General features: G+C 32.7%; 3 protein-coding genes across 6 annotated transcripts in view; 2 read left to right on the top strand and 1 right to left on the bottom strand.

The window, feature by feature from the left end:
* LOC101500963 (DExH-box ATP-dependent RNA helicase DExH7, chloroplastic) overlaps positions 1-8,114 on the top strand; it is a 74,814-nt gene extending 66,700 nt beyond the window's left edge. For 2 of the 3 annotated variants that reach the window (XM_004499321.4, XM_027334911.2), the window contains 6 exons: positions 1,259-1,328; positions 4,287-4,379; positions 4,917-5,129; positions 6,791-6,883; positions 7,438-7,560; positions 7,712-8,114. In XM_004499321.4, coding sequence (XP_004499378.1) covers positions 1,259-1,328; positions 4,287-4,379; positions 4,917-5,129; positions 6,791-6,883; positions 7,438-7,560; positions 7,712-7,789 — 670 coding nt within the window. In that variant the 3' untranslated portion in view covers positions 7,790-8,114. Of the gene's footprint in view, positions 1-1,258; positions 1,329-1,840; positions 2,797-4,286; positions 4,380-4,916; positions 5,130-6,790; positions 6,884-7,437; positions 7,561-7,711 lie in introns of those variants that run through there. The other variant, XM_027334912.2, reaches the window with a different exon arrangement.
* A 3,464-nt stretch (positions 8,115-11,578) lies between these two features.
* On the bottom strand, positions 11,579-13,855 carry LOC101500336 (prolycopene isomerase, chloroplastic). Its single transcript, XM_004499320.4, has 5 exons — positions 12,929-13,855; positions 12,656-12,847; positions 12,409-12,567; positions 12,088-12,324; positions 11,579-12,016 (listed from the first exon to the last, which is right to left on the bottom strand). Exons 1-5 carry the CDS (start codon positions 13,745-13,747, stop codon positions 11,702-11,704), a joined length of 1,722 nt encoding a protein of 573 aa, XP_004499377.1. The 5' UTR covers positions 13,748-13,855; the 3' UTR covers positions 11,579-11,701.
* Positions 13,856-14,694: 839 nt separating this feature from the next.
* On the top strand, positions 14,695-22,119 carry LOC101499378 (uncharacterized). 2 transcript variants are annotated; one of them, XM_073363738.1, is made up of 19 exons: positions 14,695-15,063; positions 15,196-15,294; positions 15,373-15,429; positions 15,541-15,611; positions 16,737-16,836; positions 16,958-17,028; positions 17,148-17,248; positions 17,334-17,434; positions 17,527-17,580; positions 17,691-17,746; positions 17,838-17,876; positions 17,970-18,114; positions 19,035-19,216; positions 19,292-19,359; positions 19,621-19,693; positions 19,768-19,829; positions 19,973-20,900; positions 21,124-21,414; positions 21,516-22,119. In XM_073363738.1, exons 1-19 carry the CDS (start codon positions 15,037-15,039, stop codon positions 21,793-21,795), a joined length of 2,805 nt encoding a protein of 934 aa, XP_073219839.1. In that variant the 5' UTR covers positions 14,695-15,036; the 3' UTR covers positions 21,796-22,119. The 2 variants fall into 2 exon arrangements, with proteins under 2 accessions (XP_073219839.1, XP_004499376.1); XM_004499319.4 differs by lacking the exons at positions 14,695-15,063; positions 15,196-15,294 and adding an exon at positions 15,962-16,070 and having other exon boundaries at positions 15,367-15,429.
* Positions 22,120-23,759: the final 1,640 nt, after the last annotated feature.

Raw genomic sequence — 23,759 nt, forward strand, 5'->3', positions numbered from 1 at the left:
TTGTCGCCGCTACCCATAAGGGCTACCTTCCATGGGGTATTGTGTGCCATTAGGTTTAGCTCAGTTGGTTAGAGAGCCAAACCCTAATGGTTGTAGAAAGGTTTACAGAACCCTAACCAGAGCTCTTGATACCATGAAGAAAGTAAAAGACAAAATACTTTCATGTTTTATTATTACAGCCCTAAGCGTTTATATAGGAAAAGAAATTACAATAGTAAAACTGAATAATAATGATAGAATAAAAATAAACATAATAATATAAAATAAAAGAGAATAAAATCTAATTTCTCTCGATTCTTCAACAATATCTTATAGGATTCAAATTTTAGTCCCCTTGAACTAGTTTCCAATGAATTACATACTGAATAATATTGTGCCTTCAAAGTCATAAGTCATATACAATAATTCTAACAATCCTCCTCAAAGTGGAGCATATAAATCATATGCATCAAACTTGTTACATATATAACTAATTCCAAAAACTCTCAACAACTTAGTAAAGACACCTTCCAATTGGTTGTTTGAATTTACATAGCTAATCATTATGTTTACAAATAAGATCTTCTCCCTGATAATTTGACAATCTATTACACGGTGTTTGGTCCTAATTATCCCAAATAATTAGACGATATGCGAGGCAACCCTAATTATCCCAAATAAGTGTCATATATGAAACATCCCAAGCCTCTTAATTCTTTAAGCTATTGTTTAAGCCATATGAGTTCACAAGTGGCATAAATCATGGCGTAATATTTTGTTTCTTCAGGGTTCTAGGATTATTCTATGATTAAGTAATTAGGAAAATGTTGATTAAGGAAGCAGTTTAATTTAGTATACCCTAAGTAAAGGGAATTCTGTTAGTTGACAGTGTCTTTGTCTTTTATTATTCTCTGTCAATTTCACGTCTCCCTTCTTTTTAATATGATTCTGTGATTTATCAATACTCAGTAATAATTAAGAGACAGCTTTTTCTTTGACAGATTCTAATATTGACTTTAAACTCTTTTTCAATGTGTCTAATAAGTATGAAAAACTTGCTGAAATTGCTAAAACTAATGTCTCCATCAATTATACTGTGTACCCTCAAAGAAACTTACTGAAGTATATTTAAATGGTAAATCAATGTATAATTGATTTGAATCTTCTGAACATTAACATTAATGTATGTTAAGGGCATGCCAAAAGGCATGTTACTACAATCTTCTTTCTGTGAATGGTACTTTTTGTATCAACTCAACATGATTTATTTGTATGCCAGGGAGATGAGGGTACAATTTGGAACTTTGCTAGCAGACATTGGTCTCATCACTCTTCCAAAATATTATCAGGTTTGCAGCCTTTCTTATTTTATTAAGTATTGTCAGTGAATTAGAACGGGTAACCGAGACTTCGATAGTACTACACTTGGCAGGAACTCCCCAGACAAACCTGGTGTTATCCTCTAGGTCTTGGGTGGAGTGATTCTACTCAAGTCTCGGACACATTCTATTAAATGAAATTTCGATCTCATATTTCATCAAAAGATTTTTATATGTTCATACTGATTGTATATTTATACACACTCAACTAAGCCAAACATGCACATAAGATATTTTGATTGCAAATAATTCCAAATTTTAAAATTAAATATACTTGAAGACACTTTTTAATTGTATTTATATTGATTGTCAAGCCAATTGATACTCTTGTGCATTCAAATGTCAAACTTCTACCTAATCAGAATTGAACTATCTCATAGTCATTCTTCCAGACATTTCTTTCGCAATCAATATGGTAAGTTAGTTCTTAAATTCTCCTTGCCAAGAACACATGGATGTGTAATTCAAATTTTGAATTACAGCAAAGGTACTCTTGGACGAGGTCTCATCTATGAAGATAGAGGATATACTTAGATAGTCAGCTACTTAGATGTTGATTGGGCAAACTCACCTATTGATAGGCGATTCACTTATGGGTATTGTGTACTTCTTGGAGGAAACTTGATATCATGGAAGAGTAATAAACAAAATGTAGTTTCAAGATCTAGCGCTGAAGCAGAATACATGGCAATGACATTAGTAACATGTGAGCTCATTTGGTTGAAGCAATTACTCAAAATCAAAAGCTTCAATTTGAAAAGGCAAGGCCAATGACACTAATCCATAATAATCAAGCCACATTGTATATTGCCTCAAATCTAGTTTTCCATGACAAGACCAAATATCTTGAGATGAATTGTCATTTTGTTGGAGAAAAGATTGAATCAGGCGACATCGTCACAAGTTTTGTCAATTCCAATGATCAATTGGCAGAAATTAATTTGAGAAATTAGCCTTCCATTGACAGCACGGACCAATTTAAATAATTATCACCATTGAGTTTCTTCGTCATTATAGAGGGATTACCAGAGAAAACATAGAACACAAGACTCTTACTGAGGGATTACCAGAGAAAACATAGAACACAAGACTCTTACTGGATGATTCAGCTTTGTTGTTGTTTTTCTCTGATACCCCTGAAACTGAACTCATCTTGACAGTACTTGGAGGATACGAAGAACAGAAAACAGATTCAGAACACTGTCCACACCGCACCAGAATGATGAACAGCACCAAAACACTGTAGAACGTGGGACCAACTAACGAAAAACAAGGTCAGAATAAACAGTACAGAGGACGGAGAGCAGAACGGGACAAACGGCGCAGTGAACTGAGAACAGGACGGTGGCACGTGGAGAAGCAGAAAATGAAGGCTCTTCGGGGACTGGCCGATCTGCCTATGGCGAGTCTGATTTTGAGGTTACCGTATCGAGTACAGCGGTGAGTCTTGGACGGTTGGCGGGACAGTTAAATGAATGATTGTGATGGCTAGGGTTTTTGAGATTTTGATAGGCCCACCAATCATGAACTCTAATACCAACTTGAGAACAAAATTTTGATACCGAATGACTTGAGTGATTAGCTCTCAGCTTGATATTATTTATAGTCAAAACTGTACAAAGAATCCCTTAATCGCAAGCTAAATCTGGGCTAAATAAAAACAGAATCGTATACAAGATATAACATATCTTAATAGTAAATAACCAACTATGTATTTCTCAACATATTGTATAGTGATTTGTTGTCCAGCCTATATTATGAAGTCTCTATGGTGCCGTTGAAACACACGGTTTCATCATATGTCTATCGCTTTCTTTCATTTAACAAGTTACTCGAGAAGTATATATACAGTAGTCTTTCAACTGAACTGTTGTACTTGAAGCTATTCCAGCTGTCAGTAGCAGAAAACTGGTACTCTATTACTAAAGGCTCCTATTGGACTGAGCCAGATAGCCCAAGGCTCAAGCACATCAGTTGATTGCGAACAGAAATCAATAATGCAGCTAGGAATAAAAAACAAACAGGGTAGCAGAAAGGCAAACAAGACCATAACAGAAAGAAGGAGCTGACGAGCACAATGGCAGTCTGGATACTGGCATGTTGGCATCATGTGCCGACAAACATCCCTACATGTGGAAATGTGTGAGGGTGCGTGGCAGCAATGCTTTGGCAGCCAGCCGGTTGGTGGCATTCAAAATGCTTGGCGGTGCTACCTCTCACATCTACTAAATCCCCAAAAACGTGAACTGTGAAGAAATTTTGAAGAATCAAATAGCTCTGTTATGTTGCCAACCTAAATCTGAATATTTTCCACTCGGATTTACAAGTATATATACAACACTGCAAATAGAAACATGATCCCTTTCAGCATAGGCTATCTAAGGAAACTATGAAAGCCTAATAAAAGAAAAGAATAATAATGTAATTGTGATTTTAGAGGTGCTGCTAGGTTAAGGCAGGGAGAGGAGAAGAAAACAACTTGTTATATTTCAGAAATAGAAACTGGACATATATATAGGCAGGGCTGTCTTACTACCTAATACATGCAGAATTAAAAGACATATAAAATGGGACTAAAATCAACTCATAGTGATTTGATTCGGTCCCAAAAATAGAATCAAATCAACTTAGATCTGAATGATCCAATTTTGATTCTGATTGTTTATTCTTCTGGAATATTAGTTCATGCTCCTAAACACCCAGCTGCTGTCAGTAATAAATAATAGCTACAAAATATATTTACAATTGTCAGTAATTAGAAGGTAGAGTTAATCTATTCACATAATCACGTATATTCCTTTATATGTCTTCTATATTATTTGCTTTATTTGTAAGTGAAAATGCTTTATTTGTAACTCTTTGAAAATGTTAGAAGTGAAAATGCTTTATTTGCAATTCTCTGATTTTTATTTGGGACAACCACTTCAGATGGATGGAAAAAGGATAGGGAATCTTGATAGGTGGCTTTCTGATGCTTCGCAGCCATTTAATATGTATGCACATCATTCATCAATTTTGAAGGTAAGATTTGAATATATTTAGTTGTAACTTTTAGGCAATGATTTCTTCTTTTTCACCATAGCTTCAAGGAGATGTTCTACGATCCTCTCACTTTAGGCACTTGTTTCTGTTCACCAAGTTATTTTCAATGTATGTTGTCATTTTCATCATTTCGTAGTGTCCCGAGTGAGTCCGCACAATGACCTTTTCCATCCCTCTTGATTGGCACTTTTTGACATAATGTGTAGTTTGTCATTGTGCAATCCGTCGTCTTCCATATCTAGAATATGTAGTTCTTATTGCATATCATTTTAAAGACTAATCCATTTGTCCTTTTTGGGAAATGCTTGTTGGGCATCTCTTATGTGTTACATTATTTTATAATATTTTCTGCGACAAGGGTCGGTCCCTTAACAAGGCTACTCATTCTCTAGACCCTTCTATTTCCTGATCTATCCTATCCAGAAATTAGATGTGGTATATAAGTGATGTTGAAAAAATATGAGCAAATATCACCATCAGATATTTTTTCAAGCAAAGATCTGTGTACCTTTGCAGGCTATATTGTGTGCAGGTTTATACCCCAATGTTGCCGCAGGTGAGCAAGGTATTGTTGCAGCAGCTCTCAGTAGTGTTAAGCGGTCTCCTAGCTCTGCAATTTCTAATCGTACGGTCTGGTTTGATGGAAGAAGAGAAGTTCATGTCCACCCATCTTCGATCAACAGTAACACAAAAGCATTCCAGTACCCCTTTCTTGTGTTCCTTGAAAAGGTTTGTAAAGTTTTTTTCAGAACTTTGTTAATTCCTTTTTAACTTAATATGTTTCTTCTCGAACATAATTTAGAAATTTATTATCTTTTTAAGTCGGTTCATTTAATCTTTTGCTTTGAAATCAAAGTAATGTATGATATTATAAGAAAAAGTCTTATATTATCTTATAATATCAAAATTATACTAGAGAATTTAGTTTTATTTTCTATGGTCAGTTTATAATCTTAAAGTATCTTAAGATAGTTTTTATATTACTTATTATTATGATTTATTTTCGCGATTTCCCTAGGATTGAGTCTATGTATTTTATAAATAAAGGTTAGTGTCCAGTGTTTTGTATCAAGTTATTAACAATAATATTCGAAGTTTTTTTTTTTTTCTCACCATAGTATCATTGATTAGATCCTCCGTGGCCTGCCCTATCACTAATTCTCTATCTGAGTTCATGAAAGTCTACTAATGTAGTAATAGTTGTATTTAAAATTTATTCATCTGAACCCTTTTCTTTTTCTTGTTATTTCAATCAATTCCCATTCTCTGCCGACATGCCGGAGTATTTTCTAGCAACTTATACCACCACCGGCAAGAAGCGCTTTCAACATGTGCGCGCCACCCTCCAAAGCTCTGTTTGCAACACTGTCGGTGTTGTTCAACTCTTCTCTAATTACTGTATTTGCATCATTGGCCTATTTGCACGAATTTTAGAACTCCCCCTCGAGCAACATATAAATCATATGCACCTGCTTGTTACATTTATAAATAAAACCGATGATCTCTATGACATAGTGAAGACACTTTTTAGTGGTCATATAAACTTACAAAGGTTATCGTAATGTCTCCAGATAAGAACTTCTCGAGCATCATCTATTATACAGTCTCAATCCTCAATTCTTGTTAGATTCCCTGATTGTTGATCCTGTACAAGACAACCAGATTTTGAGAATTCAACTTTACAATTATTGTCAACTAATTGACTAACTGAAATAAGATTACTAGTAAAATCAGGGGAAACATAAACATTGGTGAGAGATGAGGAAATATCACCAATTTCTAAAATAGGATAAATGTTTCCATTAGTGGTTTGTATTTGGAGATTACCAGGGTACCTTGGTACATTGGTAAGGGCAGCAACATTGTTGATCATATGATTAGATTTCCCTGAGTCAAAATACCAAGGAGAGTCAGGGGAAGTAATGTTACCAAAAAGACACAAAGCAGAAAAGGTTAAAATGATCATTTGTTGAACCATTTCAGGGGTTAAGGCTGAAACGAAAGAATACGAATTGTAGTTCATAGAAACAGGAGTTGTAGAAGGACCAACAGATGCAGTGAAGGTTGTTGTAGTTTTCTTCGATGGTCTGGTTGGACATATTTTAATGATATGAGTCTTACTATACCGGCTAATCTACAGTTGGACTAGCTAATTATGAGAATAATTACATAATTACAAATATAATCAAATTTGTTCAATTAATGATTATGAAAACTGTCAATTCCATTGACATGTAATAGTGTCTCTTTTTCAATAAGATTCTTATTTACTCCTTTGTGTATCATTGGGTTCTTTAATGTACTAAGTATCATCCAAATGATTATGCATATTGTTATATTCCTGCAGATAAATTATGTTGAAATATTTTGCTAACCGTTAAAATTGTCAGGTTGAAACAAACAAAGTATTTCTACGAGATACGTCGGTCATTTCTCCATACTCAATTTTGCTCTTTGGAGGGTCAATCAATGTTCAGCATCAGGTACATGTTCGGTTACTCTTTTGCCAAATAAATGATGCTTATAGCAATGGCTAAGATGGACCATCTGTACCTCAATTGGTGGTCCACTATGAAACAAGTTCTGAAGTTTTAAAATTTATAAAATCTACCTTACAAACACTACACCCTAGATTTGTCATCTTTTAAGCACTTTCCGTGATCATGTCCATTCAAAGCTGTTTTACTATTTTGCTGAAATTTGCAATGAAATTCAAAACCAACAGAGCATTTTATTTGAATTTTGCATAGCAATCCTGGGAAGGAATTTTTGTTTGCTCCTATTATCGTTTTATGGCATTTTATGGCATGATTCGTCAATCCACACGTTGACATGCCACTCAATAAAAGAGTTGAGAAAAACACCATGATGTTTTTTAAATTATTTATACCATTTTGTTATTTGCCACTTGCCTACTAAATTGTTTAGTAAACAAAGACAATTTAATGAGAAATTCATAATTCACTGATTTTGAAAATAGTGCTTTCAAGAGTGTCCTTCTTGTTTCTTTTTTAAGTTTATTTCCTTTACTTGATAGACTGGACTGGTGATCATCGATGGATGGTTGAAACTGAATGCACCGGCCCAAATAGCTGTCTTGTTCAAGGAGCTACGGTTGACTCTACATTCCATTCTGAAGGAGCTCATTAGAAAACCAGAGGTGCCTTTTTATTACACCTATATTCCATTTCTAATGCCTAACCGACCATTGTTTCTATTCATTCATCTGTCACATATGCAGTATGGTAGCGTACTGTTATTTGTTTTGTTTTGTTGTAGTAACAGTACCATTATTTTTTTCTTGCTTTCAGAATGTGATCGTTCTAAAAAACGAGATTATCAAGTCTATCATCACTCTGCTTTTAGAAGAAGGCAGTGTGCCTAAATGATTGAGTGTTAGAGTCACATTGGAAGTAAGTAAAAAGAGCTGAGCCTTTTTGGACCATTGGAATTTTTGATTGACTGTGAAATGGACCACAACTCATCTATTCATTTTCTAGGTAGGCAGAGCGCACAAATTTTATTAATTCAAGCATAGACAAATGGATTCTTTATACAATATTACCGACCCTATAACTTGTCTAGGATTTAATAATCTTCATGAATTGTTTCCGTTCAACAAAGTACGTGCGCGCACGTGTGAGATTTTGTTAGTGGAACAAATATATATTATATGCTAGATATAATATGAATATAGTGGCAAAATTACATCTATCTTCCATTGCTTTTTTTTCTAATTAGGTGTTTATGTTTTAAAACGTGAGCAACTTATTATTTTTATTAAAATATCTAGTTGGCAAGTCTACTATGTTTGCTATTACCGTTTTAAAAAAAATCAATATTTTTTTTATATGTTTGTGTTTCAGAAAACTATACATTTTGAATTCTAATAATTTTTTTTTGAAATTTTTTTATATGTGTAATATGTATTTTGGAAAATTTATAAAAAAAATTTAATATGTAGAATTTAAATTTTTTGACACGTGTTCCAAAAAATTTGTTTGAGTTTTTCGGAATTCATTGGATTAAGTGAAGTAGAAAAAAAAATTATTTTAGAAAAACAAAGAAAATGATAAAATAAATAGTTGGTAAAAATATGGACATATGAGGATATAAAATTATATTTTTTTTAATTAAAATCTCAATATATTACAAATTATAGACTTGTTATCTAGAACTTTAACTCTCAAGTTAACATATCCTAAGAAAACATATCATGTAGCCATTAAAACCATTAAATAATTCATACAATATTCAAATTAAAAAATTATAAGTCGTTCATATTTGATAACATTAATTTGTTGATGCTAATTAATTGTCTCTCTTGATTTTTAAATTTTATGTTAATATTTTCTAACTAAATTTGAAATACTGTCAAAGAAAACTTAATACGGAAACTATAATAATAACAAAATTAATTCTATTGTTTTATATATATTTTTATGCCCTACCACAAAACTACTCTAAATTATTGTTTCATTTTATTTTTAATTTATACATTTATAATTTTTAATTTAAATTATATTTTTATCTTTTAATAAATTATTTTTATATTTTACATTGATCTCCTAAAAAAAAGTTTCAATTTTGATCCCTCAACGTCTATAACTTAAAAGACCAACATAAAATTAAATAAATTTAAGGGATTAAGGTAAAATATAAAAATGACTTAAAAGACTAAAAATATAATTTAATTTATATAACTATTAATTATGAATAAAAAATAAAAATAAAAATCTAAACACGATCTTATTATTGTAGAAAAAAGCCATAGCCTCACTCTCATGACACTAACACTAACCTAAATCCTAAACGTTAATACCTAATATGTCATTTTCTCATTGATTCTTCACATTTTAAATTAAAATCTTCAAGAAACACAATAAAACAAAAACATTTTATAGGGTATATTTAATTTAATGTCAAAAATTATAAATGGCATTAATGGCATTGTTATTAATAGAATTATTTAATAATTTTATATTTATTCTTTATTTTAATTTGAACTTAAAATTCACAAATACCGCAAATATTTTAGTAGTTTAATATTTTCATTTTGCATGTGTTTCGATTGAAACTAGATGAAAATTAGTTTAGAATGTATTATGCTGTTTTGAATAATGGCTGCCAGCAGATTACAAAGTGACGAGGGGGGTAGAACATGTAATTAGTAAAAAGTAGTACTGTTACAATTTTTTATCCATTTCATTTATTGGTTTGTCATTATATTCATATAAAAATGTTGTAATTAATGTTGTTTTTCAATTATGTCAATTATTCTAGATCTGCCTAACATAAGCAATCTGGATGGTTCAAACAAAACTAAATCAATAGAGGTTGTGTGAAAAATCTGATTTGGTGTTAAATGAAAAGTGATCTATAGTAATTGATGCATAAATGATATTGGAGGGGGCATAAATCATGTAATAATATTTTTAATCAGTATTAAAATAAATTTCTTTTCGATCTACTTTAAGTATTTTTTATTTTATTTTTACAAAGAAAAAAGTATTGAAAACTTATAATTCTTTATACTTTTAAATATGTCAAAAACTAAGTGAGGTTAATATGTGTATTAAAAGTTGAATATATAATAAACAGATCAAAATTTAATATAATAATTAAGGCTTAATTGTAGTTTTGATCCCCTATTTTAACTGAATCGCGAAAGTAGTCCTTCCATTTTGTTTCTCCCCAGTTTTGGTCTCCTGGCAGAATTTTGGTTCCCAGGCAGAATTTTGGTCTAAAACTTGATAAAATTTCATTTTTTTTTGCATTTATTTAAGTCACACAGTGCCTCAAGATCTCATTTGCAATAATTGTACCTAAAATATATGATCATAAATGGTGTAGTACGGCTTTAAAAACTAAAATTTCATCAAGTTTTGGACTAAAATTCTGTTTAGGGACCAAAACTAGGGAGAAACAAAATGGAGGGTTACTTTCGCGATTCAGCTAAAATAGGGGACCAAAACTGCAATTAAGTTAATAATTAATTAGTAAAAAATATTATTTATATTTATTTAAATAGACTGTTTAATAGGCCTAAAAGGTTTATTATGTGGCATGTAGTCTGACATTTTTAATTAAATAGATTTTTTTCATAAGTTTTGATCTTCTCTATTCAAAAAAAAAGTCTGGTCTAACATCGGTCTGACGTAGGCTATGCCATAAACCTCTATCGATCGGTCTGATCTATTTTTATCTCTAAATATCAATGATTATGTTATAATAGGATCACAAAAACATTGAATTAATCAAATTTGTTCAAAACTCAATTTAAAAAATGTTTCAAGAAAATTTATGCAAGTGAAAAAAGGGGTCTGTGCACCAATATCTGCAATAAAAGGTCTCATCCATAATAGATGAGAAGTTATAAGATTTAACTCCAACATAATTACTCGTATATAGCTGACTCTTTTAGGTACTTGAATATTTTCCGATAACCAAAATCAAACTTAAAAAAACACAGAAATCAAATATTTTTAAATAAACAAATTTATTTAGACTATAAAATATTTTGTGTTTGACATAAATTAGTGACTACTCGAATTCAAATAGTAAATAAGAAAGGAAAATTATGTGTGTACTGCATAAAAATTTAGATTTGTTGCATTGAAGGATACACATTTACGCTGTTGGTGACCTTGTGACCATCTTATTCTGATTGAAAGGACTCATCTCAACTAATTTTGATTTACTTGCCTTTTCATTTTATGTTTTTTCCCTCTCCCATCCCTATTTACCTCTCACAACTCACAAGCACCATTAAACAATGACCTCCTCCATGTCACACAACTCACAAGCACCGTTGAACGCAAAACACAATCTTATTGTAAAAACCGATCGAACTGTTGGTTTTCTCCAAAAAATTTATCGACTTATTACCCGACATTGCATTATAACGGTTTTTAGGGTTAATCGGATTTAAATTTAGAAATAGTTGGAAAGATCCACTGTACTTGCAGTGATGTACAAGTAAGTCATTAATTAAAAAAAGTTTCTCAACCTTTTCGTTCTTAAAAAGCAAAAGACAATCAAGGATTGGACACACAAAAATAGTAAATGTTGTGTCCAAATGCAGTGATGCTCTATATCTTAACAACTAAAAAAGCATCAATAGATAAAAGTGCGTTATGCATTATTAGCCTTGAATGCCTTCATATGCTCAGAAGACAGGAGAGAATCTGAATCCATGATATAGAGATCAATATTGTATTATATTATACATAACGTAAGAGGAAAATAAAAATAGTGTGTAATATTGATTTGATGTGTACGTATAAGTTGGAGAATTTAGTTCAGATTCCAATTGCATCAAGCAGCTGGGAATGCTGAGAAACTGAAACTAATGAATTAGCTACAATTGCACCACTAGCAGCAACAGCTGGGACTCCAATACCAGGAAAAGTGGAATCTCCACAACAATAAAGGTGTGGGATAGGTGTTGAATGTCCAGGAAATGTATCTTTACCAGCTTGCATAGCTGCTCCATATGTTCCTCTGTTCCTCCTAAGAAACCTTTGATGTGTCAATGGACTTCCAACCAACTTCACTTCACATTTCTCCCTCTTGAAACCTGGCCCTAATGCTCTCTCCACTGCTCTCCACATTACCTGTTGTTGTTTACGTTGGAATAATCAATAATCATCATTCATTCATTCATTAAAAACATAAGATTCCATACCTCTGATCTTTGAGCTTTAAGATTTCTGTATTCAGCACTCCTACGATCAAGTCCTTCCCACAACTCAAATGGTTCAGTTCCTGGCAGATAAGCATGTAACACATGTTTCCCAAGAGGTGCAAGATTAGGACTAAGTACACTAGGCACTGATATCAACACAACATTCTGATCGGCATCAACTCCTCTTTCCCAATCATTTACAACTATATGATGAATTCCCAAATCACTGCGTATATCCTGAAACTCAAACTCAATGTTGAATGAATGAATATAATAGTAAAAAAAATAAATAAATAAAAAAGTAAATTCAGTCACCAAAACCTTAGCATCAAATCCCAAATGGAGATGCATGAACGATTCACACTGAGGAGTGGTGTTAATCCTATCTGAGTAAGACTTTGGAACAAGTTGTTCAGGTAGCAATTTTAAAGTGTCCCACATGGATGCATTGCTGACAACAGCCTTTTTAGCCCGTATGAACTGCATCAAGCAAAACACAAACACATAGATAAAATTGAATTTGATCTTAATTTGTTAATGAATATATATATATACATATACTACTCACTTGACCGCTAGTGAGCTTTACTCCAATGGCTCTGTCATTTTCCACAACAATCTTTTGTACGTGACTTTGAAGAGAAATCCGTCCACCAAACTTGTCAAGTCCTCGTAGGAGAGCGTCGACAATGGCGCCGGCTCCATGAAGGGGGTACTCAAGACTGCAACCTGGTTTGTACCATTCAGCAAACATGTAAACCTGAGGGAGGAGAAAAACAATGAATTAATTAAGATGTGTTATTATTCAGATGAATGGTTTTGAAATTAATGAATGACCGACCATCTCAGCAGAGAGTATACTATCAGATTTGACACCAGCAAGCAAGAAAGAAAGTAAGTCAATCCAATTGCGTAGAAAAGGATTTTTGAGTTCCAAAGAGTCAAGTATTTGAGAGAAAGGTTTGAGAAGCTGTGTGGAACGAAGAGCAGACTGTGGGCCCATTTGGAAAAATGTATTAAAAAGAGAAGGACCATATCTAGCAGCAGCAGTATAAAGAACGCCTAAATCTCCACGAATAGAAAGAGGAGGAAGAGCCATTGCAGCTGTTGACAATGGAATAACAGCATCTAGAAGCTTCTTCCATTCTTCAACGGCAGATTTACCACCGCCATACTTGTCAAGGTCATTCAAAAACTCCGTCGGCCCAATGCGTGACAAGAAATCAGCTTCAGGTAGATACACCATCCATGAATCATAAGTAGCGCATGGTACGGACTCTCCCAAAGCATCAAGAACTTGACCCAGTGGGTTAGCCTGTGGGCCTCTTGAGTTCAACCCAGAGAATAGAGATGGGCCTGAATCAAACTTGTAACCTCCTTTCACATCAAAACAGTGGGCAGCACCTCCAGGATGGTCGTGACTTTCCAGAACTAAAACATCTTGTTCATATCTTGCCAAAAGTGCTGCACAACTCAATCCACCAATGCCACTCCCAATCACAATAACATCTGCTTCTGACTTCAACGAACTTCGCGCCACAACAACTCCTTTCCTTTTTATTATTCTTGAACCCTTGTTTCTCACTCTCACTATTTCATTATTACTACCAAACAGTACTCCAACACCCCCTCTCATCATAATCATATTCATATTCATCATCCACTCGGATTGGGTTTCACAATTTCCACTTTTCCGTTTCTACTCCTTAAATTACCCACGTCACTACCCAATTTCCTTTCTTATAATATCCTCATCCAACCAATCCTAACCATAATCAAATCCACTCTAATATATTATGTTAAATTATTTTTCAGAATTTAATAAATAATAAAATAGGATTCTATATACATATTTATATAATTTGTTTTTTAGTTATTAAATTAACAACTAAATCTCTTATATTTCTTTTCCTCCAAAATTACCTTCACAATAAGTTTTTCATTTTATTACTTTTATTTTATAGTAATATTGATTCTAACCTGTCTCACAATAAATATCGTTTATTTGATTTATCGCATCATCGTTTAAGGAAATGGTTTTTGGCCATTCAAAGGTGTTCTCTGCTATTTATTTAAGTGTTAACATTTTGTTCATGTCCAACTTCTGACAACCAATATCTGAGTTAATAAAAACTAAATATATTTTTAAATTAACAATTCATAAACATTTTATAAAAATTGGATACATTTTTCATTAATGAAAAAATTAAAATAGTCTCTCACATTGATCATTTACTCTTAATTTAATTTAAAATTGCCTTAATTTTTATAAATTGATCATTAAATTCGTTCTTGACTAGCAATGACGGAAGTTGAACGAAGCATGTTGTTAGATAGAGAACAAAATTTTAATTTAGGGCACAAAATCAAAAAAAATTATTTTATTTTTATATAAATAATTTATTTTTAATCACTTTGATATTTTTTAGTTATTCTTTAATACACGTAGACATCTATGTGACAGGTCATGAACGGTATTAGAAATGAGAGTGGATGGAGTGAGCTAAATGAAAAACTTGAGACAAAAATAGATATATATTAATGTAGAATAAGAAAAAGGCGATGGCAAGTTAGTTATTAATCGTATTGATTGACAAATGAAAGCTTGGTCTATAAGTGTTGTTGGCAAATGAGAGTATGACAAGAAGGGTTGCGTTTTGTTGCCGCGTCATAGTGGTTGAACCGTCCAAATCTGACTTTTTAATTTTATACAACTTAGCATAAAACAATATGAGTATTAATTAAGAATATTTGGTATGTATCTATGTATTGACTTGTTCCTTCCATTAGATCTTTGTATTGATTGATGTTATTTTCTCCTATCCAATGAATGACTTTTTATTGCCGATGCCGCCTCTCTCTGCTTTCCTTGATATTGGTGCAACGTTGACATAATTCCCTCATCCATTTTATATTTCTTTGATTTGATACGGCCTCCGAGCAGGGAAGATGGTAGAAAATGCAGGTGAAAACAAGGTACATACTAGTAGTATTTGTTAATTTTAAGGACTTTAAGGAAACAAAATTAAGTTAATTTGTTTTTATCTATGTCTGCTAATTGGTTATAGCTTCTAACATTTGTTTATGTGCCTTTCCTGATATACTCAGGTTGGCCCTCCACAACTTACCTGGCACCGGAAATTAAACAATGAAGGAAATATTGCTCCATCAGAATTCACCTTATCTTTAAAAGAGATGGTTCATCTGGTGCGTATATTTGCAAGATTAAGATCGTTGAGAATTTGATAGATTTACCAATCCTTAGATTATTCTTTGATTTGCTAGGCTCCAATTGGTTACCGACTATGGCGCCATGTTCGGGAAGAAGCTGCCAAAGGAAGGGTAATCTTCTTTTTGTCAATAATAAATTTCTATCTTATCTTCATTTCTCCTTACCTCGTTATCTTTCTCAAACCATTTTTTGCTTTTGTTTGTTGTTTCTATCTTTCTCAGGGTGGAATGATCGATCCTTTTGCTAAGCGTCATGTAACATCTTGCCATGGTGTTCCTTTAGGTGGTGTTGGGTGGGTCTTCAATCCTTTATTAAGTTATAAATTCTCTTCTAATTGTCAAAGCCAAAAAAAGATGAGGACCAGACTATCTAAATTAACCACTCTTAATTGCATTATTTAAGCCTTATACATTGGCACCTTGAACCACTTAGGTTATCTCTTTAAGCTAAACATATTATATTTGTATGAAATAATATGTGCATATTAAAATGCCTTATCTCGATCTTATAAGATTAGTACTAGTTTGTATGTGAATTTAAGTCTAAAAGGTCACATAAGTTTTTATTTCTAATTAGATTCAGATGTTATTATTCTTATCAAACACATGTAAGAGACGGTATCCCTGTGCATGCTTTTTGCAGATGATAAAGTCTTAGTCAAAGAGTTGAGAAAAGAAATAAATGAAAAGTTTGATATATGAAGACAATGTTTGAAAACACACTACTTTAACCAAAGTAGAATTGAAACAAGGTAAATTGGTTACAGATTTAGCAAGAAACACAAATTCTAGCTTAGAGGTGAAATTGAAGAACAAACAATATTATACAAAATGGCAGGGAGAGAGATAGAGGAAGATGTCAACCACGTGATTCAAGTAGGGTGTTGGAAATGGAGGAATGCTTTGAGTGAGATCTATGATAGAAAAATATCACTCAAGCTTACATGAATTTCTTATCATACAAATATAAAACATAGAATGTTATATGAAGTTAATTGGTGAGTGGTAAAGAGCCAAAATTTAAAATAAACTAAGTGTAGTAGATATGAAAATGTTACGATGGATGAGAGGTTAGGTTATACAAGCCAAGGTAGTATTAGAGGTTAGGTTATACAAGACAAGGTAGTATTAATTAGGATTTAGGGATACAATCATTTGAGAGAAAGTGGATAGGTCCCATTGTAAAAAAAATGGTTGAGTCTTGGCAAAAGTGGATTAGGCATGCCAGGAGAAGACCCATAAAAGCACCACCAGAGTCGGAAAAGGCTTTGCTGTTGTTGTGGAATAAGTTACAATCACATTAATATCATTAGTTAGTATTCCATTTAATATCTGCTTGATTTGAGTATGTCCAGAACATTATTTGATAATTTGAGTCTACAATACACAACTTTTGTTGTTTGCAAATTGATTTCCAGTGCAGGAAGCATTGGAAGAAGTTTTAGAGGTGAATTTCAGCGTTGGCAACTATTCCCTATAACATGCGAAGAGAAACCGGTTTTAGCAAATCAGTTTTCTGTAAGTGTTATTTATCTGGTTGACTCCTTGTTGCTATCTTTTGAGCATTTTAAAAATCTCAGTGGACTAAGAAGAATGCATTTTTAAAAATAATGAAACGGTGTTTTGACTTTTGTATCAGGTTTTCGTTTCACGTCCAAATGGTGAAAAATATTCAAGCGTACTAAATCCAGAGAAGCCAGATATATTGAAGTAAGCCATTATAGATTGTCTTGTAATTTTACTGTTACTAATTCATCATTGTTAATGCCAGATTTAGAATCTCTGAATTTTATTTTTAAAAAGAAAATTTATTCATGAACTTCATTTAGAGAAAATCCAGCGTCGGGTATTGAATCATGGGATTGGAATATGAATGGAAAGAGTTCCACATATCATGCATTATACCCAAGGGCTTGGACAGTACATGAGGGTAAGCTAAGCTAATTGGCATACTTCCAAGTCCATTATAAAATTTATAATGTATTGCATTGATCATCTTTATTGTTCAACTGCAGAACCTGATCCAGCATTGAAAATAGTTTGTCGCCAGATTTCACCTGTTATACCCCATAATTACAAGGAGAGTAGCTTTCCTGTATCAGTTTTTACTTTTACGGTAGGCAAGGGTCACTTAAATATAATGATTATAGGTTAGAGTTTTATACATATATATAGTTACTAATGAGCAATCAACTTTATTTGATGCAGCTGAATAATTTTGGAAAAACAACAGCAGATGTCACCTTGCTTTTCACATGGGCTGTAAGTGATATATTTTTTAGCTGGTTGTTACTGTTACAGTATGTTGGTTTTAAATACTTTTGTATTTTTGTTGAGGAATTGAGTGCAAAATCTTTGCTGTGTGCATTCAGAATTCTGTTGGAGGACTTTCTGAATTTACTGGTCATCACTTCAATTCAAAGATAAAGTAAGAAAATTGTCAGTTGGTTTACCTTCTACATGTACAGCTTACCTCTATTTTTATTCTAACATTCAAGATACATATTATCTCATGCTAGGAGACCTGATGGGGTGCATGGGGTGCTTCTACATCACAAGTAACTCTTAACTTGTTAATATCTTTTTTAGGTAATGAATGAAAAGAAATGCAAGCCTTTAATTTATAAATTAATTGATACATGCATGTACAGGACTGCAAATGAGCAATCTCCAGTCACATTTGCAATTGCAGCACAAGAGACTGAATATGTTCATATCTCAGAATGCCCTGTCTTTGTTATATCTGGTTCTTACAATGGTATCTCGGCGAAGGACATGTGGCATGAAGTTAAACAGGTTATGGACCTGCTTTCCAACTTTATTGAACATTTAAAAAAAAAAAAATATCTGCTCAGTGTTATTACTATGTTGAACTATTCATTCTTTCTTCATGCTGTCTTTTCCCATATAAGCTATCATTATGCTCTAAGCATTTTATAACACAAGTACTTGGAGTTTCCTTAAATTCATTTTCGTTTTGTTTTGTGAGACTGGATTTTTTCTTATCATGACAATTATCAATACTTGAGTCTCTTTGAACATCGCTCTTTCATTATATTTTAAGATTAAAGAATCTTAACTCTTGGACTGTATTTATTAATTTCACATGCCACCTGTTCATTGGTAGTAACAGTGTTGGTCATTGTAACTTTAGGAACTCATTCGCCGCAATCCACGTTGTGTGTGATCTCAAGTCTAGTGTCAATGTAGGCTGAAACATCATTTACTAGCAGATTGTGTTTGTAGAAACCCAACACTTTAATTGTCTTTGCAAGGATGCACAGGTTGCAGACCTAACTGAAGTTTAAATACTGTCAAGAAACAGAAATTTATTTTAATATTATAGCCAATTCATGGTTTAATCTCCGCCAGTGAACATTTTAATATGGGGATGACTGAGCTGGTTAAATGAAGATGATGCTGATAGTGATTACCTTTTCTGTTTAGAGTGCTCTTTTCCTGGATTTGGAGTGATACTAGGATTTATTTGTGTGCATTTTTCCCTTAACAAACATTGTAATTTGTAATTGTTGAAATTCTTTGTCGACTAGAGATATGGATAAAGTAGCAGTTATAAGGTTTCAACGATCCTCCTTCAGTCTTCAGTTCCCACTATACATTTATTTTATAATGACATAAGTTTGAGGATATCAAATTTCATGTCATCCATATATTTATTTCACTAAACTGAATGATGGTACTCATTTTCTTTTCAGCATGGCTCGTTTGACCATCTGAATTATACGGAAACAACTGTGCCTTCACAACCAGGATCATCCATTGGAGCAGCTATTGCAGCAACTGTGACCATTCCGTCTGATGCTCAGCGTAAGGTGACATTTTCATTGGCATGGGACTGCCCTGAAGTAAAGTTTCCTGGAGGACGGACCTATTACAGGTTGGTGGTAGAAAACCTGTATAAGAAGATTTCTTGCTTAAAGACTATGCATAACCAATGAAACATGATGAGCAGGCGTTACACTAAATTCTATGGTACTAAAGGAGATGCTGCTGCAGATATTGCACATGATGCTATTATTGGTAATCTTCTTTACTGAACTCCATTAACTTTTGTATCTGTAACGTGTAGATAGCTTCTAAAAAATTTGATCCTTCGCAAAAAAAAAATACTTCTAAATTTGATATTAGACTTTTAAGAGGCTGACTATGTCGATATTTTCTTGATGCCAACTTTAGATTAAGTTTCCACTATGTTGACAAAACCATGCAGAAGCTACTTATTTGTGTTGTTGATACCATCTATAAATTATTTACTCAAACTTCTATGAATTGGTGATGTAGAACATTCTCAGTGGGAGTCCCAGATTGAAGATTGGCAAAGACCAATCCTTGAGGACAAGAGACTTCCTGAATGGTAATTATTAGTTCTTTATTCACTTTCTGCTTGTTTCTACAGTCAAAATCTGAAGCTTTCTGAGTTTTGTGCAGGTACCCAACTACCCTTTTGAATGAACTTTACTATCTGAATTCTGGGGGGTCAATTTGGACAGGTATTTTTAGATCTTAAAGTTTGGGATCCTATTTATCAGATAATTAGCCCTAGTCTATATTGCTTTTAAATTTCTCCTAACCTCACATATATGACAGTATGTACCATTGTCAATTTTTCATCAAAAAAATTTCTCATGTGCAGATGGGTCGCCTCCTGTGCATAGTTTAGTTGACATAGGAGAAAGAAAATTTTCCCTGGACGGATTCATATCTGATTTAGAGAATAGCAAGAACATATCACATCAAAATGATACTGCTATTAACATTCTTGAAAGATTTACCTCAGCCCTTGAGCAAATACAAACTCCACCTGCATCAAAGTCTGCATATGGAGTAAATCTTCTCCAAGAAGGGGAAGAAAACGTTGGTCAATTTCTTTATCTTGAAGGAGTTGAGTATCAAATGTGGAATACCTACGACGTACATTTTTACTCATCATTTTCACTAGTCATGTTATTTCCAAAACTTGAACTTAGTGTTCAAAGAGACTTTGCTGCAGCAGTACTGATGCATGATCCTGGAAAGATGAAACTTCTACATGATGGACAATTGGCATCAAGAAAGGTTCTCGGTGCTGTTCCTCATGATATCGGAATGAATGACCCGTGGTTTGAAGTAAATGGATATAATCTTTACAATACAGATAGATGGAAAGACTTGAATCCAAAATTTGTTCTTCAGGTTTACAGGGATGTGGTTGCCACTGGTGACAAGAAGTTTGCACAAGCTGTCTGGCCTTCTGTTTATATTGCAATTGCTTATATGGACCAATTTGACAAGGATGGTGACGGAATGATTGAGAATGAAGGCTTCCCTGATCAAACTTACGACACATGGTCTGTATCTGGTGTAAGCGCTTATAGTGGCGGATTGTGGGTAGCTGCACTACAGGCAGCATCAGCTTTGGCACGCGAGGTTGGAGACAAGGGTTCCCAAGTTTATTTTTGGCTCAAATTTCAAAAAGCAAAGACTGTATATGAGAAATTATGGAATGGTTCGTACTTCAATTATGATAGTAGTGGTGGAAGTTCAAGATCATCAATTCAAGCTGATCAATTAGCTGGACAGTGGTATGTCTTTTGTCTTTTGGAAACTATTTCACAGTTTTATGACTTATTTATATTGAATTTAATTAGTTCAAGACCACCCCTTATGAAGTAACTTAACCATTTTCATTAGCTCTCCATACAGTTTGAACCTTGAATTTATCCTAAATTTTGGCACATTAGCTAAGCTTCCTCTTGGTAATATTTAAAATAAAATTGAAAGTTTATGTTTCTTGTTGTTTTGCAGGTATGCTAGAGCATGTGGTCTTTTGCCAATTGTTGAAGAAAAGAAGATTAGAAGTGCACTTGAGATGGTTTATGACAACAACGTTATGAAAGTAAAGGGTGGGAAACGTGGCGCTGTAAATGGGATGCTACCTGATGGAAAAGTTGACATGTCATCAATGCAATCGCGAGAAATATGGTCAGGAGTCACGTATGCCTTAGCTGCAACAATGATTCAGGAAAACATGATTGATATGGCATTTCAAACTGCTTCTGGGGTTTATGAAACTGCATGGTCCAATCGCGGTCTCGGGTAAAGTTCCTATAATACTTGTGAGATCCATTTGGTTTATGTATTCATTCTTTATAACAGCTCTAATTAAACTTCTTCATCTTATATATTATCAACAACAGTTATTCTTTCCAAACTCCAGAAGCGTGGACTACTAAAGATGAATATAGATCTTTATGTTACATGCGCCCATTAGCCATATGGGCAATGCAGTGGGCACTCTCAAAAGAAAAGCTCACTCAAAATGAGATTAATAAATCTGATGATATAAAGGAGGAAGATATTGTGTCTAGATGCCATGATGGTTTTTCCAAAGTGGCTCACCTTCTAAAGTTGAAGGAGGAAACTTCATCCAGAAGTCTATTTCAGCTTATATATGACTTTACTTGCAAGAGGGTATGAGCATTGCAGTGGGCAATGCAGTGGGCACTCTCAAAAGAAAAGCTCACTCAAAATGAGATTAATAAATCTGATGATATAAAGGAGGAAGATATTGTGTCTAGATGCCATGATGGTTTTTCCAAAGTGGCTCACCTTCTAAAGTTGAAGGAGGAAACTTCATCCAGAAGTCTATTTCAGCTTATATATGACTTTACTTGCAAGAGGGTATGAGCATAGATAAATAAATATCCTTGTTCTGTAGATTGTGTATAACATTACATACTGCACCTTCTACTTCATATCATATACTATAGAATAATGTGATGTCACGCCTTGTTATTTCTACATCAGCGTTCCAGTTAGTCTGGCCAACATTACCATATTTTTTAGTAGACTTAAATGCATTTTTTATCTTTCTATTTTATTTAGATTTAACTTTTAAATCTCTCTTTTTTTAAATCTGGATTTCAGACGAGAAAAACGAACAAAATCACTGAAACAAATAAGCAACAATAGATCACCTACAGAACAAATAAACTTAACTGTAGAATCGAAAAGAACGCGAAAAAGAAAAAGAGCCATAAAACGAACCTGCAAGAGAGAAGTTTCAAGAAGCTAAAAACGGTTATGCAACGATATGAAACTTGCAAAGCAAGCATTTTATATGGGAAAAATGCTAGGAAACGGATCCTCTGCCTTTCGCGCGAGAAAGACAAGTGACTTTTGCTTATTATAGACTGTTGGATCAATCTGACATTGCAAACAATGCCACTTGACTTTTCCTCACCAAAGAAGCCACTGGATCGCAAATGAACCCTGTGAATCTTTCCCTCTCTTCTTATTTCATTTGTTTAAATGTTTATTTATGTTTTATAAAAAAAATGTTTATTTATGTGTTTGATTTTTCTTAGATAAGCTTATTTATGTGTTAACTGAAAAATTACTAGTATAACAAAACATAAAGTATAAAAATATATTTCTTTTGATGTAAAAGAAGACCTTCTTTATGCTTAATTATTGTTAAAATATTAAATCTTATATAATATTAAAAGTTAAAACTTTTTGTCCCTTTAAACATACTAAATTTTATTTTAATTTCTATAAAAAAAATCTTCAAGTTTTTGTCCATCAAAATAAACTTAAAAGAAAGTTTTTTAAAAAACACACATGTTTACAATATTTTTAAAATATTTAATACTTTTAAAATAAAAAATACAATGATCATGTTGTGACTTTTACGATATGGTCCAACATGAACTAATTATCTTATCAAATAGATATATATTGTAACTATTGTAAATAAAAACTACTGCATCTTGTATTTTTATTGAACGCAAGTATAAAATTAGTTTATATTAAAGATATATTTTTCTCATAAAAAAATTATATTACTCAAATCTAATATTTTTTAATTTTATAATATTTAAAAAATAGCTTTTTTTTATTCTAACCTTCAGCAAAAAATATTAACAATATTCATAATAATAATTATTAATATTAATTGACCGATATTTATAGAAAGAAAAAAAACCAAGCCAATAAAAAATAATGATTTTGTCTGTTGAAAAAAATTGTCCCTAAAAAAATGTATTTTCCTACTTTATGTTTTCTTATCATTGCTAGAGGGTAATCAAACAATATAAACTGTGGCGAAAAACAAATCAAACAATATAAAACATATTGTTTTGACAAAGCTGGTAAGGCAAAACAAATGGAAAAAGAAAATTTGATTAAAAAAATGAAAAACGAATTGCCAGAGAAAGAATCTTTGGTGTGGATGTTCTTAAGTTTTTTTTATTAATAAAATTTATTACTTACACAGATGATACGTGTTATCATCTTTATTATACACAAAAATACAGCTATTTAAATACACGAGGAGAATGACTTATTTAATACTCAATTTGTTCTTTTTTTAATTGTTATTTATTTTTTAATTTTCACACGAATCAAGACAAATAAAATTGACTACTTTTGTTGTTATT

Source organism: Cicer arietinum, chromosome 7, assembly GCF_000331145.2.
Source record: "Cicer arietinum cultivar CDC Frontier isolate Library 1 chromosome 7, Cicar.CDCFrontier_v2.0, whole genome shotgun sequence".
In the NCBI taxonomy this organism is placed as follows: domain Eukaryota; kingdom Viridiplantae; phylum Streptophyta; class Magnoliopsida; order Fabales; family Fabaceae; genus Cicer; species Cicer arietinum.

What these genes read in the sequence shown, in the direction of transcription:
- LOC101500336 (XM_004499320.4), bottom strand. Translation starts at nt 13,747, where the DNA reads ATGATGAATATGAATATGATTATGATGAGAGGGGGTGTTGGAGTACTG. An exon ending in GTATACTCTCTGCTGAGATG is followed by an intron (nt 12,848 to 12,928) that starts GTCGGTCATTCA and finishes CTCCTCCCTCAG; the next exon opens with GTTTACATGTTTGCTGAATG. An exon ending in ATTTGGGATTTGATGCTAAG is followed by an intron (nt 12,325 to 12,408) that starts GTTTTGGTGACT and finishes TTTGAGTTTCAG; the next exon opens with GATATACGCAGTGATTTGGG.
- LOC101499378 (XM_073363738.1), top strand. Translation starts at nt 15,037, where the DNA reads ATGGTAGAAAATGCAGGTGAAAACAAG. An exon ending in GAGAAGCCAGATATATTGAA is followed by an intron (nt 17,029 to 17,147) that starts GTAAGCCATTAT and finishes AACTTCATTTAG; the next exon opens with AGAAAATCCAGCGTCGGGTA. An exon ending in CCTTGCTTTTCACATGGGCT is followed by an intron (nt 17,581 to 17,690) that starts GTAAGTGATATA and finishes GTGTGCATTCAG; the next exon opens with AATTCTGTTGGAGGACTTTC.